The 17,359-nt window shown below is 44.6% G+C and overlaps 1 protein-coding gene across 3 annotated transcripts in view; it reads right to left on the reverse strand.

The window, feature by feature from the left end:
- The window catches only part of LOC104047469 (contactin-4), a 353,961-nt gene that overhangs the window by 114,830 nt on the left and 221,772 nt on the right, over nt 1-17,359 (reverse strand). For all 3 annotated transcript variants that reach the window (XM_064453439.1, XM_064453440.1, XM_064453438.1), the window contains one exon: nt 17,157-17,332. In XM_064453439.1, coding sequence (XP_064309509.1) covers nt 17,157-17,332 — 176 coding nt within the window. The remainder of the gene's footprint in view (nt 1-17,156; nt 17,333-17,359) is intronic.

The following is a 17,359-nucleotide window of genomic DNA, read 5'->3' on the forward strand; positions in this document are numbered from 1 at the left end:
CAGCTTTTCAGTTTGGGTAGGATATTGCATTGAATGATCTCCTTCCAAAACCTCAAATGAGGTTTAATAAAAGCTTAAACAATCTGAAATGATCCAAAGCCCCTTAAGACTGGGCAGTTTGTCTCAGTAAATGGCATATGGAAATTTTAATCAGAAACATATGGCTTTTCACAGTTACAATTATGCAACTTTGGCTAGAATGATGAAAAATTTCCCCAAGTTTTATGTAAAAAAAAAAAAAAATCAGTCCTTGTAGCAAAGAAGATTCAATTACAAGCAAAACAAAAGAGCTGTAGCTTTTATCCATTATTAGGACCTACTTGGGTTTGTACTTTATGAAATTTGGTAATTCTTTTTCTCATTGACCACTAGGTAAGCCCTGGAAGTCAAATTTTGCTCTTTAAAAGAAACATTTCACAGACGACATCCAAGTACGAGCAAGCAAGACCAGATCAGCTCACTTTCCTGCAAGTTCCCACCGGCAGGGGTAGCACAATATTTGACCTCCGCTTTTTGTATTTATATCCATTCGCATTCACAGCCCCGCCGACTGCTCTGTTGTTAAGACCCCTGCCCAAGCAGAGCGGTTACGGCGCTTGTACGCGAGGCCCGCTCGGTTCTCGTTATTGGCCACAACGTGGAAATAACTCGGCCGCTGAGCACGGCGTGCTCTGGAAACCAGACCGAAACAAGGCGGCTTCCCTCAGGAGGCCGCAAGTCTCAGGTCATTGGTGATTTGACAGAGAGATCCCGATTTTTTATGAGAGCTAAGCTCTGTTTTGCCTTTCCTGGTTTGCTAGAGGAGGGTTTCCATGGTTTGCCTTTTCATTTATTTATTTACTTTTTAAAAAACGCATAGTGTATTTTTAGAATCCAAAATCCATAATTATGCCGGTTCTAAAATTAAGTCAGAACTCTCTCTGGAAGAGGGCTGTTTTAGAACTATTAAACAAACGCAAAAATATTATAGAAAATTACATGAATAGTAAATGATTCAAATTGATGATGACAGGTGTCTGCGTGTCTTTTAGAAAGCCAATTTACGTGACTATATCATGCAGGAGGAAGCACTGCTGTACACCGCCATGCATAGCATACTGTCAAAATCTCATACACCACTAGTGAAGCCTTTGCCATTACATTTAAGCGTTTTTTCCCCCAATTATTAGAAAAGCAGTGTCAATGCGATTTTTATCTATTATTCTTGTTTAACTGATACAAAACTATTTCTCCTTTTACTATATTCTAGCGAACACATACATACATCAATCACCCTTTTATACATCACTGAGTTTTAATTTCCAAGAGAAAACATGACTAATATTCAGGCTTAGAGGAAAAAAAAAAAGATAGTGACTTTTATGTTGCTATATTTTACTTAGTCTATTTCTAGAGACTTTTGTAAAATGAACTTGATAAGACATCAGTGATATTCCTCTGCTGAGTCGATGTTAATAGCAAGTAGCTACCAAAGCATAATACCTGTATCTATACGTCTATCTGTAGCTTCAGAAGGATCATTATCCCCACAGAGTGAGCTACTCAATGAACCCCGACAGAGGATGCATGTGCTTGAAGGAAAACCAAGGGATTGTCAACACGGGAGGGCGAGAACACACGATGACTGCAAAGGCCTTACGTATAGTAAAACTCAGACATAACAGAGGCAGGAATCAATGAAGAAAGCGCAGTTAACGCAGCAGATGTATAACAATACCGACGGTCAGGCCCAGCCAGGGGGACAGAACACCCCCTCTCCATCAGGCTCCCCAAACAAGCCACTGCAGAGGCAGGCAAGGGGCTGTCACCGCCCTGCGCGTACCCAGGCGAGCAGCGGATAGGAAGAGGGCAGGTGCTGCCCTCCCCGCCAGACCGCCCCACCAGCGCACCTGTGCAATAACCGGGAACTGGCAGTAACCGGACTCCATGCGCTCCAGCATTAGTATCACTGTAACTGTGCTACAAATACATTTTCCATTAGGTTACTAATACTTCCATTAGATAATCAATAAATTCTTTGGATCAGGATTTTTACAAAAGGGGGGTTGTAGCCCATAGAAATTCCATGGGGTCTTTGGTTTGGTATTTCATGCTCAAGGCTTGGCCGTAATTTGGATACAAGAAACTTGAACAGTTAAAAATGAATTTGGTAAGAATTGACCTTTACTGCTAATATTAAAACAACTTCAAAGCACCCATATGGTAGAAGTAAAGTAATGATATAGGTAAGGGGTGGTTACCTCTTCATATATCTGAAACCCACAATCCACTTACGTACACAGATACAGCCAAGAAATTAAAGTCCATTTTCAAGCACGACTTAAAGAGATTTACAGAGCATAACAGGGCTTGCCTTCTCATCCCCTCTCAAGGTTTAACCCCAGCCAACAACCAAGTACTGCACAGCCAATTCATTTGTTTCCCCTCTGGAGGGATGGGGGAGAGAATCAGAAGAATAAAAGTGAGAAAACTTACGAGTTAAGAACAGTTTAATGATTGCAATAAGGTAAAATAAAATAGTAATGATAATATACAAAGGAAGTGATACACGATTCAACTGCTCACCACCCATTGAGCAACATCCTGCCCATCCCCGAGCAGCGATCGCCGCCTCCCGGCCAACTCCTCCCAGTTATATACTGGTATATTTGGTATGGAATATCCCTCTGGCCAGTTGGGGTCAGCGGTCCCGGCTGTGCCCCCTCCCCTCCCACCTTCTTGTGCCCCCGGCAGAGCACGGGGAGCTGGAAAGTCCTTGACTTAGCGTAGGCACTGCTCAGCAACAACTAAACCATCAGTGTGTCGTCAACATTATTCTCACACTAAACCCAAACCCCAGCACTGTACCAGCTGCTGGGAGGAAACTTAACTCATCCCAGCCAAAACCAGGACATACCTTTTCTATAATTTTATGATGTTCCCAGCAATTTAAGCTTTAGAATGATATTTAAGGTCATACGCAGTCCTTGAAACAAAGTCAATGGGATATTTCTGCTATTAAAGGCCATATGACTTATCTCAAGGGGATTCTGAATAGGTTGGCAATGACACCTTGTTGAACAAAACCAAAAAAGGTGAGCAGAGGGTTTGGCCAAGTCTTCCTGGTTCAGACTGAATAAAGAACCGTCTACTAAGAGATAGCTTGTATGCCCTCTTCCAAATTGTTTTCATCACATTTGCATAACTCTCCATACAAACAGAGCATAGTTTCATATCCTGGACAAAATACACAACCAGATGGAGACAGAAGTCATTTGCATTGCTGCCCATGGAATAATATGACTTCATTGGCTGTAGACTACAAACTATGCTAATTTGGCCCATAAACTAGTCTTGAAGATGAGATTCTAGTGCATCTCAATCAATTTCAGATTTTAGAGGACATTGGTTTGAAGAAATCATAGCCTGTCTATATGAAGGCAGGCTGAAAGCACTTTAACTGATGAGTAGCACCCACAAAAGCATTAAAGCTTTTTGCTCTCGAAACACTTGACAAGATTTGCCTCCTGATATTTATGGCTCTAATATCTCTAAACACTGTCTCCATAAAACCTGTGCCTGACTTTTAAAAAGCAGGGTTTTATGTCATCCCTTTCATAAATACACAAAGATTAAGTTCTTCTGCCCATGCCCTTGCTGTGGTGTCAAGACTACAGAGTGGGCTATGCAGCTTGGAATAACACCCCCTTTGATAGGGAGCTTAATAGAATTTTAGTTTCAGAGCTGGTGTTCTAATGAACAATTTTTAGAGTCACTGATTTCAGAAATAGTTTACAAGTCTGGGAATGAAAGCTTTCTAATTTGACCTTTAGAACAGAAATTCCACTGGGATTTCTACTTCACTGAAAAAAAAAGTTTTAGAGGTAAACATCTTGCCATTTCCCTACCCTGCCTCTCCTTTGGAAACCGCTATTGTTCTCACAGGACTCAAAAACTCTCAGGTGAGCCTTTGCCATGGGGGCACCTGCAGCTGGAGGATTTTCACAGTGGGGTTTGCTTTGAACGCTCAACTTCGCTATGCGATGAGAAGAGATGCGTAGCTGGAGGAGTCGCAGGTTTGAACTCAAACCAGGTGCTCTCAGAGGAGGCACGCTGCCTCCTGCCAGGGAGAAGGGCTCGCAGCTCCTCCTGTCTGAGCCAGGAGCGAGCTGCCAACAGCCATGCTTGGGTTAGGAAAGGAGAAAGCCGGTGTGTTGGTATGCAAGCCAAGATCATCTTGTTTTTCTTGCAAGCCCTCCCCACTCCCCCCATCACTCACTTCTCTGACCTATGTATCATGTTGGACTTTGACATCTCTATCTGGTTCTCATACTGAGACTACGTTTAAATCTTGCCGAGTCTTTCTGACCACCATCTATCAAACACAGACTGATTTGTCTACCGTCATGGCTAAAATTCCTCCTCAGGCTTTTACCTCGCATCCCAAAGACTGAGACAGCTTTTCCCTGAGCATTACCAATGCCGCTAGCTAACACACAGGTGGGAGTCACGGGTCCTCACGCCGTGCTCGGGCCACTTTCTCCGTCCTTTGTCACACCAAGATCAAGCTGCTTGTCCTCACCAGGACGGCTCCTCCTGGCACACTATATCCTCAGCACCTCGCTGGGATCTGATCCTCGCTTCCAAATAGGCAACAAGGCAGCCCCAGAGCTTTTTTTCCCCCCTTCCTTCATGCCACTCATCTTACCGGGGAGTGGGGGCTCTTAGCAGAATCTGCAAGGCACCCACTGTTCTCCTCCCAAATAAAATCACTCTTTCTGGATGTAACCAAAAAAAGACAAAAAAATCCTCCTCAAATTTATGTTCCATTTCATAAAAGCTGCCTGTTTACTATCCTTCCATAGGAAATATTTCAAATGTTCATTTTGAAGCAACCTCCTGCTTGAGACAAAATGCTGAGGCCTCAGAAAATGTTATTTTATTACTTTAATCTGGAAAATTTGGGCAGACATCTCCCCTCGGGTTGACCTGAATGGAGTTACTTCACTCTCAGAATTTTTTTATGTTTTCCTAGCAAAACAATGCATTATTCGCACGCTTTCTTCCAGCACACACGATTTTGCAATAGGCAGAAAGCTGTACCTCTATTGGTAGCAGGAGATACTGCACAGCCCTCTCTCACTTCATAGCTGAGCATTAACATAGCAGACACCCTGTGCGTTCCCCACCGGAGGATGCTCTGCTGCGCCTTCTTACTTTGCGCAGTTAAATGAATGCAAATTTAGACCCCAAATAAAGCAAAATAATGTGACACAAGCTCACTGACCTAGAAGTTTCAGAGAACAATTTCCCTTCACTTGATAGGAACAGAAATGAAAGAGACCCTACAGAGATTCTGGTCCTCAGAGGGTATCCGGTGGTTCAGCTTGCCTATGGAAACGTACATTATTATGCTAGGCAGCACCACTTAAAGCGGAGATATTTTTTCATTCTGCTCATCCCTCACATCTAATGAGTTATGAAATGGCAGTCGTGTTTGTTGCAGACAGGGAAACTAACATGGGACAATTTTTGACAAAACATATTTAAAGCTCTGCTGTCCTTTGCGTGCCAACACTGACTCCCTGATTTTGCTTTCCAGAAGGAAAATAGGGAAGAAAAAAAGATAAAACAATGAAAAAGCAGCCACTAGCATAAAATTGTTCTGCATTGGCCTTGCATCCCATCAACAGGAATGGAAATTTTCTTACAGAGTCCACCTCTACCCTTTGGGAATAGTCTGCGCTTGACCGGGGGGCCTGGAACTGCTCTTTTCCATACATTTAAAGAAAATACTCATTTGCGCTGATATAGAATCAGTAAGGATCGACCTAAGGATTATAAATATTTCTTCAAAATAGGTAAATAACTTTATTTCATTTGAAAGACGAGGGCATTTAAAGCCGAAGGGGAGATGCTACAACAAGCATCCTAGTAACTGAGAAAATAACAAATATCTTGACTCCTTATCCTATTCTCTAATCACTGGACACAGAAGACCAGAAAAATAGTGATTACAATATGCCACAAAAACATATGCTTGTGGCTCTTCAGACATCTGTGCCACCCTAGGATCAGTTTTTGCAAGACGTTTGGAAAGATTTCTAACGGGAAAGAACCCAGACCAAAAGAAGCCTTAGTTGCAACCACAGATGTTTACGTGGTTTGAGGCTCATCACATATTGCCCGGACAGCAATGGTTCACAGACCTGACAATACCTCTAATGTCTGTAATGGCAGACTACTTGTATGGAAATGATGCCCAGAATTCCCTCCTTCATGATAAATTCATTCCTTCGTGATAAGTGAGCGGCGACCACAGATGCAGACGTGAAATCATGAGCAAGCAATGCTGCAGGGACATGGTGTAGCTCTACCTTCGCTGCTTATGGCGATATTGCAGACAAAGTCTCTATGGGATGGCTAATCAAAATGTTAAGATATTACAGTTGAAGGAAATGTCCTTATGAACCTATCTGTAAGTCAAGAGAGAAAGATTTCTTCTAAATTTATGAGTTTTCAGTTGGTCATATCCCATTTTGTCTTTTCAAGAAAGTATGGTTCAATCTCGCTGAATAACCGAGCTCCCCGAAGGGTCACTGCGCTCTCGAGGATACTGCTTCATATTGGCATCTTTGCTTCCACGGTATCCCATTTCTTGTCAGAATAATAATTTAAATTGGTAACTTACTCTCTTATTTATGCACCCTTCTAGCTCTCATCAGAATAAGCCAAGTGGACATCAGTGATTTGCAGAGATAAGATTGCACTCAGTGAAAGTAGCTGGGCTATATTCTGAAGTTATGCCAAAATGAAACTCTAATATCATCTCCACAGCTATTGAATTGTTCCTATCTTCGGCTTGGATTTAAGAAAAAATGCTCAGAAAATTCCGTAAATACAGTCACAGTCAGAGGATTAATACTACTGCTAGGGACGCATTAATATTCAGAGCGTACTACTATTTTCATTCTTGCTTTTAGCCTTCAAAGAGTGGAATGGATGTCAAATGATGTGCACTGATTCTCTAATAACCTAGTGGTAAGCAGCTGAATGGGCCACCAACGGGAACTACCCTGCTGGTTCTACAGGCAAGTTGCAAAGGCTTCAGGAGGAGAACAGGGAATTTTGCTGATAAATAGCACGGTATCAGATCCTGCACAAAGCCGCGGGGAAAGCAGGGAAAGAAAGACAAAGCCTTGCTCTCTTCTTTAGCTTACTGTGGGAGCTTTACACCACTTTTAAGACCTATGCATTGAGCGTAGCAAAAGAAGGGTGGTGTTAAGTTAACAGGTGAGATATCAAAGCGACTGATTAAGCCTAAGGTCAGATGATCTTCAAAGGCTGAAAGATCCACTCCATTTCAAAGTGAAACTGGCCCAAATACCTGGGCTCAGAACCTGAATACTTACTGCTTCATTCAGAACATCAGAGAAAACATGAAACCTCTGTTTTTATTTCCTTCCAGGTCAAGCTGGAGTTTTCCATAGCATCATGACATGACGTAGCACAAAGATAATTTACTTAACTCTAGAAAGAGCTTCACAAAACAGCAGAGCTTTCCACAAGGAAAGCTTACGTCACTGGACCTAGGCATGCTGGGATCAAACTGGTCCATTTAAGCGTTCATTTTAAACAGCTACATCTGCATTTAATTCTTAAAGACCCAGCCCCTAGATATAAAAAAATTATATATGTATTTTGAATATATGTTATTTTATATGTTAAAGACAAAAGTAATAAATACAGAGAAAGACAGGAGAAACCTGTCCAGCCTGGGCCTTGCTGTTCCCTAAATGTCTAAACCACAAGAGAAACTGTGGCACTGTGACCGTCTCATGATCTTAAGGTCGCCGCGATGGCGAGAGGTGCTGGCAGCAGCTCTCCCGCCTGGCGCAGCAGCTCCCGGCCGCAGCCCTCTGACACCGCGCCTGGACCGGGCCGCCGCACCTCCCCGTGCAGCACTCCCTGCTCTCAGCAGCACTATTTCTGCATGACATAAACTGAAACACACTTCCTAAATAACACTGCAGGTGTACAAGATTACTACCTTTGAGAGGTGGTGTGCTGACTATTTACAAATGCCCTGCCACTGCTTTAAGTAATAATGTATTCATCTTATTTATAACCCTTGGGCGGAAACAAAGCTGGTATAAATCCTGTGTTTCTGTTCTAAGTTAAGGGTCCTTCTATCACAGATGAAAGTAAAGTAGGTTATATATCTACCCTCTGTTACATACTCCCTGTTGGTCCTATTCATCAAAAGAAAAAAAAAAAACAGAAAAAAGAAGAGCTTATGTGAGGCTTAGCCTAGTTTCCCACCCATCGGAGACTGCGTGGCAAAGGTGCGGAGGCTGGGACCTGGTTCTCTCACACTGACGACCGCACTTTGCACAGCTGCGTAAAGACTTCAGCAGTGGAACACTGGGAACTAGGTGCATGTAGAAAAAGTCACATAAATTAGCTTGTTCCCTTGCTAAGAACATACCCAGCATCACACCAAACCCAGTCCTGGGGCCCCAAGCAGTAGGAGTGTCTGATTTTGGATAAGACCATCAGGCCTTGTATTGATATAAATAGTACTTTTCTTTTAAAGGACACTAGGGGAGGAATCAGGGACTCTACATTCATACAGAAAACAACATTTTTGAGCCAAACTTGTCGTAATTAGCCCCGAATCTTCTCTGGTGGCCTAGACAATTTTAACATCATAACTTTGCAGAAACGGGGACACCACAAATAGCTTGTGCCCTACCCTTACGAGCCGTGACCTGACAGCTTCACGTGTCTCACAGTGCACTGAGGAAAACGGGGACGGCTAGCGCATCCCAGCCACTTCGGTGGCGCTGGGGGAGCCTGGGAAGCCTCTGGCTCCAAAATAACACTTTATTTGCAAAGTTTCAGGAGCTACGAAACAACTGCTCCTTTAGCAAGAATAAAAAATTCAGGAAATCTCTCTTACCAGAGAATCTGTACCAAAACAGATTTATTTATTGGACCCAGAAGTGAAAATGTGTCCTGTATATCTGGGAAAAGTAGTTTTTTTAGTCTCCCTGGAAACTGAAATGGAAAGGGCAGCTGGAGGAAGCAGAAGCAGACCCTCCGCAGCACCGTGTCATTTGTTCCTGCTGCAGAGCTGCTCCTGTGCACCACAATAAAACCCTCTGTCTGGCCTAGACGTGCAGAGGCTCTGAAAGGCTTCAATGGGAAAAAATGAGACAGCAAAAGAGATTTTGGGGTGTGTGCAGGAAAGTAGGCCACATTAAGAAAACCACTTCCAGAATATGTGAGAAAAAGTAGGAAAATTAACTTACTTAAGGCAGATTCATGGGCCCTGGATGAAAGCAAACTCCATTTGCTGGCTGGGGGTGTTATCTCCGAATCGTGACGGTACGCGTAGGAGGCAGCGCTCCAACAAAAATGCCAGGAAAAAGTGAATTAACCTATGGGAAAAGCTACGGGGAAAAGTCCAGGCTCCTAAAAAGCAGAAAGAGTTCCTGAGCAAGAAATAGCCATGTGGTATTTCAATATCTGGGTGAAAAGCAGCCTTGGAGCAGAGGCACGCACGTCCTGCGGGAGGGGCTGCCGTGTGCAGGCAGGTGCGGGTGCTCCCCCCGTCCTAGTGTGGGTGGGCAGCTCCCACCCAGGATGCCAAAGACTCCCACCCAGGATGCCAGACTCCCACCCCACATACCTGGTGGGGGCTTTCCACAAGTGCTCTCACAGAGAACCAGAAGAACCCGAGCTGGAAGGCAGCGATGAGAAGCGGAATAAACGCCCCATAATCCAGGAGGAAGCAGTTTACAACCTGCTGCTCTGCCTGGACACTCACACGTCTCCGGGGCTGGATGGGATCCACCCGAGAGGGCTGAGGGAGCTGGCGGAGGAGCTCACCAAGCCACTCGCCATCATTTACCAGCAGTCCTGGTTAACAGGGGAGGCCCCAGATGGCTGGAGGCTTGTTGATGTGATGCCCTTCTACAAGAAGGGCCAGAAGGAGGATCTGGGGAACTACAGGCCTGTCAGCCTGACCTCGGTACCAGGGAAGGTTATGGAGTGGTTCATCTTGAGTGAGCTCACCAGGCAAGGGCAGGACAGCCAGGGGATCAGGTCCACTCAGCATGGCTTCATGGGTGAGGCCCCACCTCGAGTGCTGGGCTCAGGTTTGGGCCCCTCGGGACAAGAAGGGCCTTGAGGGGCTGGAGCGTGTCCAGAGAAGGGCAGCGGGGCTGGGGCAGGGTCTGGAGCACAAGTGTGCTGGGGGGCGGCTGAGGGGGCTGGGGGGGTTTAGCCTGGAGAAGAGGGGGCTGAGGGGAGCCCTTCTCGCTCTCTGCAGCTGCCTGAGAGGGGCTGGAGTGAGGGGGGGGCTGGTCTCTGCTCCCAAGTCACCAGTGACAGGACGAGAGGGAACGGCCTCAGGCTGCGTCAGGGGAGGTTTAGGTTGGAGATGAGGGAAAATGTCTTCACTGCCAGAGCAGTCAGGCCCTGGCACAGGCTGCCCAGAGAGGTGGGGGAGTCACCGTCCCTGGAGGTATTTAAAAGACGTGTAGACGCAGCACTTCAGGGCTTAGGAGACATTGGGGTGTTGCGTTAACAGTTGGACCTAATGATCCTAGAGGTCTTTTCCAACCTTAATGATTCTATGATCCTATGAAAAAGAAAGCAGCCAGGAAATGGCACCAAACTGGGTTTCTGCCCTTCATAAGCAGAAAAACCTTGAAAAAATAAACTTCACAAAGGGGATGAGCAGAGGTGACCGATGGGCTGCCGAGGGACGAGCAGAGCTGCGTGCACCCACCGTCCCAGCTGCAGTCTGACTCCTGGAAAAAAACCAACCCAAACCCTCTGCCTCCTTAATTTCCAGGAGGTTTAAAACACATCATCTTTTCTCAACACTCAGACGTTAGTAATCACTGCGGAAATGATTTAATTTGCGTGCCGAATGCCTCATTCAGCCGAGCGGCAGCGCGTCGCTTCATTGATCAATCAATGCGATTGTTGTTGCGCTTGTTTGTTTAGGCAAGGCGAGGCAGATACTTTGGCGGTTTTCTGAAAATGTTTTCATTATTAATTGTTCTTGAAAGAATTACTTCATTGATCATTTAATCTCCAAAAAGAAAATGAATGCACTTCAGGGCAATAAGAGGGTACAACAGTAAAGAATTTGAGCAGCAATTATAATTTGTTTCTTAGCAACTAATAGCAAAAATTATGGGATTTGCTCGGGTGCAAGATATAACAGGAATCATTCCAGCAATGGGAATACTGAAAAAAATCCTTTTCAATATAATGTTGGGAGTAATTTTCTTTTTCTACCATCGCAGTGAAATTATTTTGGGATGGTAGGTCAAAGCCCCAAAGTATTCTCATTACAACCGCATTATTACTGTATTTTCTGCTACCACTTGCACTGCACAGTGCTGAGTCCTAGCTGCTAATTCATGCGTAACAATTATTTTCGCAGAAACACTTCTCTAAAACAAATTCCTTTAATAAAGTGCGGGGGGAAACCAGTTCTCAGAAACAACAGTGTGATTCCCTGCAGTTAGGAGTATGTTCATAGTAACAAAGAAGAAGGTGAAGAGTTTCTATAAATGAACAATCCAATGGAAAATGTACAAAAGGGAAGTCTGAGGCTGCTGCCCCGGTCAGCGGTGGAGGGGAGCCAACCTGCAATCCCTGCCCCCCAGGCACAGTTTTATCTTCAAACACAGTAAACCAGCTAAATTCCACACAAAAAATATGCCATTTCACTTCACCTGGGCTGTCTGCAGGAGGAGGAGACCTTTCCCCTTTCATCCCATCTGCCCGCAGCTCAGGGCTCCCAGGGGCAGCACAGAGATGGTTTGCTGCTGCTGCTCCAGCATCCTCGGAGGATGCCTCACTTCAGCCCCATTGTCCCCTCTCCTGGGGCCTCATTTCTTTCTAAAACCTGGTGCCTCAGGCCCCATGACATCTCAATATCATTTTTCCCAACTGCAGAAAATACCCATAGCATTAGCGCGGACCTGTAAAATTACAGATTCAAAGGAAACTCCTTCACAGAAAATTGCTCCGGGTTGGAAAGGCACCGATTTCAGAGAAGCATCACTGCGCAGAGCGGGAGGAAGGAACCAACCCTCCTCCCAACGTCGTGGTGCGACACGGTGCAAAATGCTAAAAACCCCTGAAAAAGCAGATCCCATTTCTCTCACAGCTCATGTTTCACAGACACCGCTTTTAGGCAGTTGTTACAACAACGGGGGGCAAAACAACGGTACGACTGAAAAACTGCACCGATCTGAACTTGATTTTCCTCTTTGGATACTCACTTCACAATCAGCAGCATATGAGATGAGACAGGCAACAGCTACTGCATGGCTACTCACCCACTCTCCAGAGGGTTTATTTTTAAACCAGCATTACCACAGGAAGCGCTCTCTTTGTATATTTTCAGGTTAAACTGCAAATCCTGCTGAGGAGTTTAGGGCCAAATTGAGCCCAGTTATCGCAGCAGGGAAAGGCTATTTCATCTACCAGCACTGGGGATGGCTCCACAGGAGAGGACGGAGGTCGCCTGCCCGGAGAGCAGAGCAGAGCCTTAGCCCTGTCCTGGCGATGCATTAGCTGCTGCAGATGGAGCAGACACAGTCTGGAGTCCCCTGGGGTGGGGGGCACAGGGGTGTTGGGATTGACCCTCTGCACTGCTCCCGGAGACGTGCAAAAATGTCTGGCTTCAAAGCTTTGGCAGTAAAAACTAAACTGCACCCTGAGCAAGGTAAAACAAATATAAAAATTAATCTCTCATTAGAGATGTTATTCTATAGGTGCTCCTAAATCAGCTGAAAGGTAAGATAATAATAGCCATTCTCTTTGCTGGGGAGAGTCCCATCTCGTTGATCTCACCTACTAACGGGACTGTAAAAGAACAGGTCAGGACACTTAGATCAGGACACAGATCACTTAGCAAAAAATCACAAACAGAAGGGGAAACCTTACTTAGCCTTTTCACTCCGGAGCTCATTTCCACCAGCATTTCTCATTCTGAACAGGTTTGACGAGCTGGCCCTTTTCTTCATTACCAGCCTTCGGTTAAGAAAGAGCAAACCCAAAGACAGCAGCCGAGCCCCAGGTTACGTGGAAGCTGGCACTCTGCAAGATCACCCATGCATGGCGATAGACTGGGGGCTTCTGCAAAGACATTTCTGGTGGGAAGCCACTGGGACTCTGCTGCCCCAAAGCACAATCCTTTGGACACCTACCGCACTCGATAGTCAATGGAAGGGGAGGAGGAATAGACTGGAAAGCCCTTGGGTCATTACCTGCACAGGGCTTGGAGAATAAGCATAGTCCAGATGATCAGCAGTAGCTACTAGCAAGTAAGATTAGTACTAGCAGAGACCACCGAAATAAGTCAAACTACATCTTAAGACATAGTCCTCCAAATACGCACTCCTGAGAAGGGTCTGCAAATGTTGTGCAGAAGAGGCTGGTGAGCTTCTCCTAGGAAGGGTATCAATGCTGCCTCACACTGGGGACAGACAAGCTCCTGAAGCCTCTCCCAGGACTCAACTTGGTGATTTTATGCCTACAGAGATGTGAGTATAAATGCAGCTTTCACCCGTGTGCACTAACGTTCCATTTGGTAAATTATCTCTCAATCAGTAGAAGTAATTTGGCAAGGCCGCTCATTAAAAGCGCTCCCCGCTCAGGGCGTACCGCTCTGCGCTGAGCCGTACCGCTCTCCTGCCCGTAGCCAGGAGCTGCTCAGCACCTTCGAGTCATGCCAAAGAGAGCGGGAGCTAAGCAGGCGGAACAACTTGCAAATTCATCACTTTCTGAGGGGTATGGGCCAATGCTGGTGCCACTAAAAATCAATACAAGTTTTATCTTCGACTTAAACGGAAGCAGGATCCGGGCCACAGTAAACAGCTTTAAGCACACATCTGAATGGGCGGGTGCATCTCTGAACTGCAGCATCAGAGCTGCACTTCTTTCCGGGCATAACTTCTCCTTGATTTCAGCGTTATCTCCCAACAGAAACAATGGTACAGTGAATAAAATTGTCAAGCTAATCCCCACCCCCTAAAATAAAAAGCACATAATCTAATATAGTTCAGCTCTGTTTTCATATATCGTTTTGCATGAGCCATTATTGGAATCCATACTCAGAGTTTAAAGCTTTTTTAATTTTTTTATTTCTGGGAGCCTGTATTGCTATAAGCACAAGGTTTAGGGTATCAAAAATCCATATTCTGTTACTGTGGCAAAGCAGATTCCTCACTTTCCAAAAATATGTTCAATTTCAGAGACAACTAGCATTGGCTGAGGGGAAGAACAAATTTGAAATGTAAATCATATCACAAAGCAAGTATTGGGGGAAAAATATTAGCGCTTTTATCGTAATGAGTTTGTAACCTGAATACATATTTCAAGGATTAAATTGCTTACCCTCTCTGACCTCCGCAGGAGGTTGAATAGCTAGATCGCAGTTTAATCTTCGGTGAAAATGCTAGAGAAGAATAATACAGCCCTTGAAGAATGAACGAACATATATTAATGATGCCACAGGATTCAGAATTTAACCTTTAAGAGGAGGGCGAAAAAAAAAATCTCAAAACCCCAGACATGAGTCTCAAAAGACTCAGCAACAACTTTCCTCAGAAATAAAAATGAGATAACACAAAAATCACACAACACACCAATCAGGCTCGAAAACAAGGGATTGCTCGGACGCAGGGGGAAGCTACGGACGGTTAAGGATGGTCTGGGTCTCTAACCAAATAGCTTTCCACACTTAAACCATAACATGTGACATAGCGGGGCATAAGAGACCAAGCTGAAGTGCCCGAGTTGGGTCAGAGGCTGCACGTGCTCTCTAGGGGCCAGACAAGGGTGTAAATTCAAGGAAAATAACTTGATAAAAGGCAAAAGTCCTGAGAGCGCGACTGGGAGCAAACAGGCTTATGAGAGCTCTCCAGTGGCTAGAAAGGGCTGCTCCCCATCCAGTGCTTTAGGTTATTCCACGCAGGACCTACAGAAGGCTGTTCAGAAACGATCACATTTGGAATAAAATCACATATAGGCAAGAGGTTATATTAAGACATGCTACTGCAGCCACACGCCTCGGACGTCAAGGCTGACAAACACACCTTGCTGATACAGATGCCCGTTTCTATTGGTTCCTAGAGGCAGAGCTTTTGAAATAAACTGCTCTCTGTATTTCATAATTCAGATAATTTGGGTTGAAAACCTTTTGATTATACAAGAGAAAATGACTTACTGCTTTGTGAAAGCAGAGAGCCTACCTTGATAAATGCTGATTTATTTTTTTTTAATTTAATCTAAATGTTTCTAATCTGGTTATGCTGTTTTAGCAATCCAAAATAAATTTTAGAATCAAAAATAATACATTTATTCAAGATCCTCATTATTTTAACAAGCTTTCTTTTTGAATTCAACTTTCTTGACTAAGCAGCAGTCAAACTAAGTTTGTATTTGGTCAACCAGAAAACTTGAAAGGTTTTTGCCAGATATACCAGTCATTGAGATAGATAAATTAACCAGATTTTAATAAATGCTCTGTATCTGAAGCAAAGATAAAAAGTTAAAGGTTTCTTAATTTTTGTGCAGAGTTCTCTGCGTTTGCAAGCTCTTGGTTAATATGCACCTCGCAATTTAAACTAGCAAGGAAGCTGATGTATTTCCACTCAAGCAGTCCGTGGCTACTGCACCTGCCAGCATCAGGATCCTCCTTCCTAGTCCCACAGTCTGAACTTTGAAGCCTGGGAGCAGCGTTCTAAGGAGCTGCACGCCGGTACTCGGCACGTCCTTAAGCGATTGACTTCAGCAAACAGCACGACCCCAGCCAAGGGGGTGTTGTGCTTTGCTCTGAATAAGAATAATGGTGCTTCCCAGGCTCACCCTGATAGCTAGCAGAGGGCCACGATTTGTGGGACGGAGCCTGCTGTGAAACACGCGGTCTCCAGAGAAGCAGAGCAACGTAATATTTATGAAGCAATCACCTTGACATACTGAAATCTGGCGTGATGAGATTGGTCTTGAGGAAGCTGTTCATTACCCATCTAGAGCGAAAATGCACCTTCAGTCATGGAAAAACACAAGCAGGTCATAAGCAAACGGGTAATATACTGTAAACTCCATGGGGAGACAGAGGACTTGCCTTTACTCACAGTAATATTTCTCATTACAAATCACCTCTCTATATAGGGTGAACCTGGCGTTTATTGGCATTTTTAACTTTTTATTCTTGTAGCTGGAGCACATCTGAAGTAGTCCACTCTATTCTATCAGCTTCTCTTACCAGTCAGTCAAAGCATCTTTCATTAAGCTCTACTAAAAGCCCAGCTCACCCTTACTGATAGCTTCATGTCTGGGAACGGATTGCCTTGAACTCCTGCACGCGCGTGCAAGGATATTTCATAGCAGGTCCTGCTGTGATTCCTAAGGTGCTATGTACACCCCTCCCCGGACAACGGCACAGAGACAGAGAGGTGATGGATGAATAAGCCAGTCTATCTATTCTCTGCCTTCGCCTTCATAACTACATGAGAAAAAAGATGACTCTTGGTCCTGAGTTATCATTGCCCCACTCTTACAGGCTTTATCCCGTACCACAAAATGGCTTTTTGTAATTTCACACAATGTTAATTCACACCGAGACCTGTGTCTTCTGTTATCCTTAGCTTTCGACAAGAAACTGCAACTCTGAATTTAGCCCCAAATAAATATGAAACAGCCTGTTTTCCCTTTCACACGGAGTTATAAAATATCACCCGTACCTGAAATATTTGTGCCTTAGTACTGAAATGTGGGACTTGTGAAAACTGTCACTGTGAAGTTATTCCTTATAAAGTGTATCATCCTTCAAATATTTTGAAGCTTTAATTCTCCAAGGAAAGGAAAAATCAATAGTGAGATCCCACTTGCCAGACACTTTCCTAGGTAGCCCCTTTCTCAAGAAAGAAGACATTTCACCCTGCACGCTACATATAATTTTACATAAACGAAGGCACCTACTCCTCATTCAATTTTCCCCTCTAAATCCAGGTGTTGTCTCTACAACAAGAACAGCTCAGAGAATACGACATGACGCATTGGAAAAGGTTACTCAAGCAGGCGTCGCGCTGTACGTTTTTCTAGCAGGCTGCAGCAACGGAGGCTGCGCTGTTACTTACAGGCAAACTGAAGCTTTGCTTCTCTGCTGACAATTGTCCCAAACGGGTTTGTTGCTATGCACTGGTATGTTCCAGTATCTTGGGTTTTATTGGGATTATTGATCAACAGGTTGCCTTCCACCACGCTGTAGCGGTAATCCATACCGATGTCAATACTGGTCCCATTTAACTTCCACCTATAGCACAAAATGCCAGAGTTAAAG

This window comes from Phalacrocorax carbo, chromosome 6 (genome assembly GCF_963921805.1).
Source record: "Phalacrocorax carbo chromosome 6, bPhaCar2.1, whole genome shotgun sequence".
Taxonomy (NCBI): Eukaryota; Metazoa; Chordata; class Aves; order Suliformes; family Phalacrocoracidae; genus Phalacrocorax; species Phalacrocorax carbo.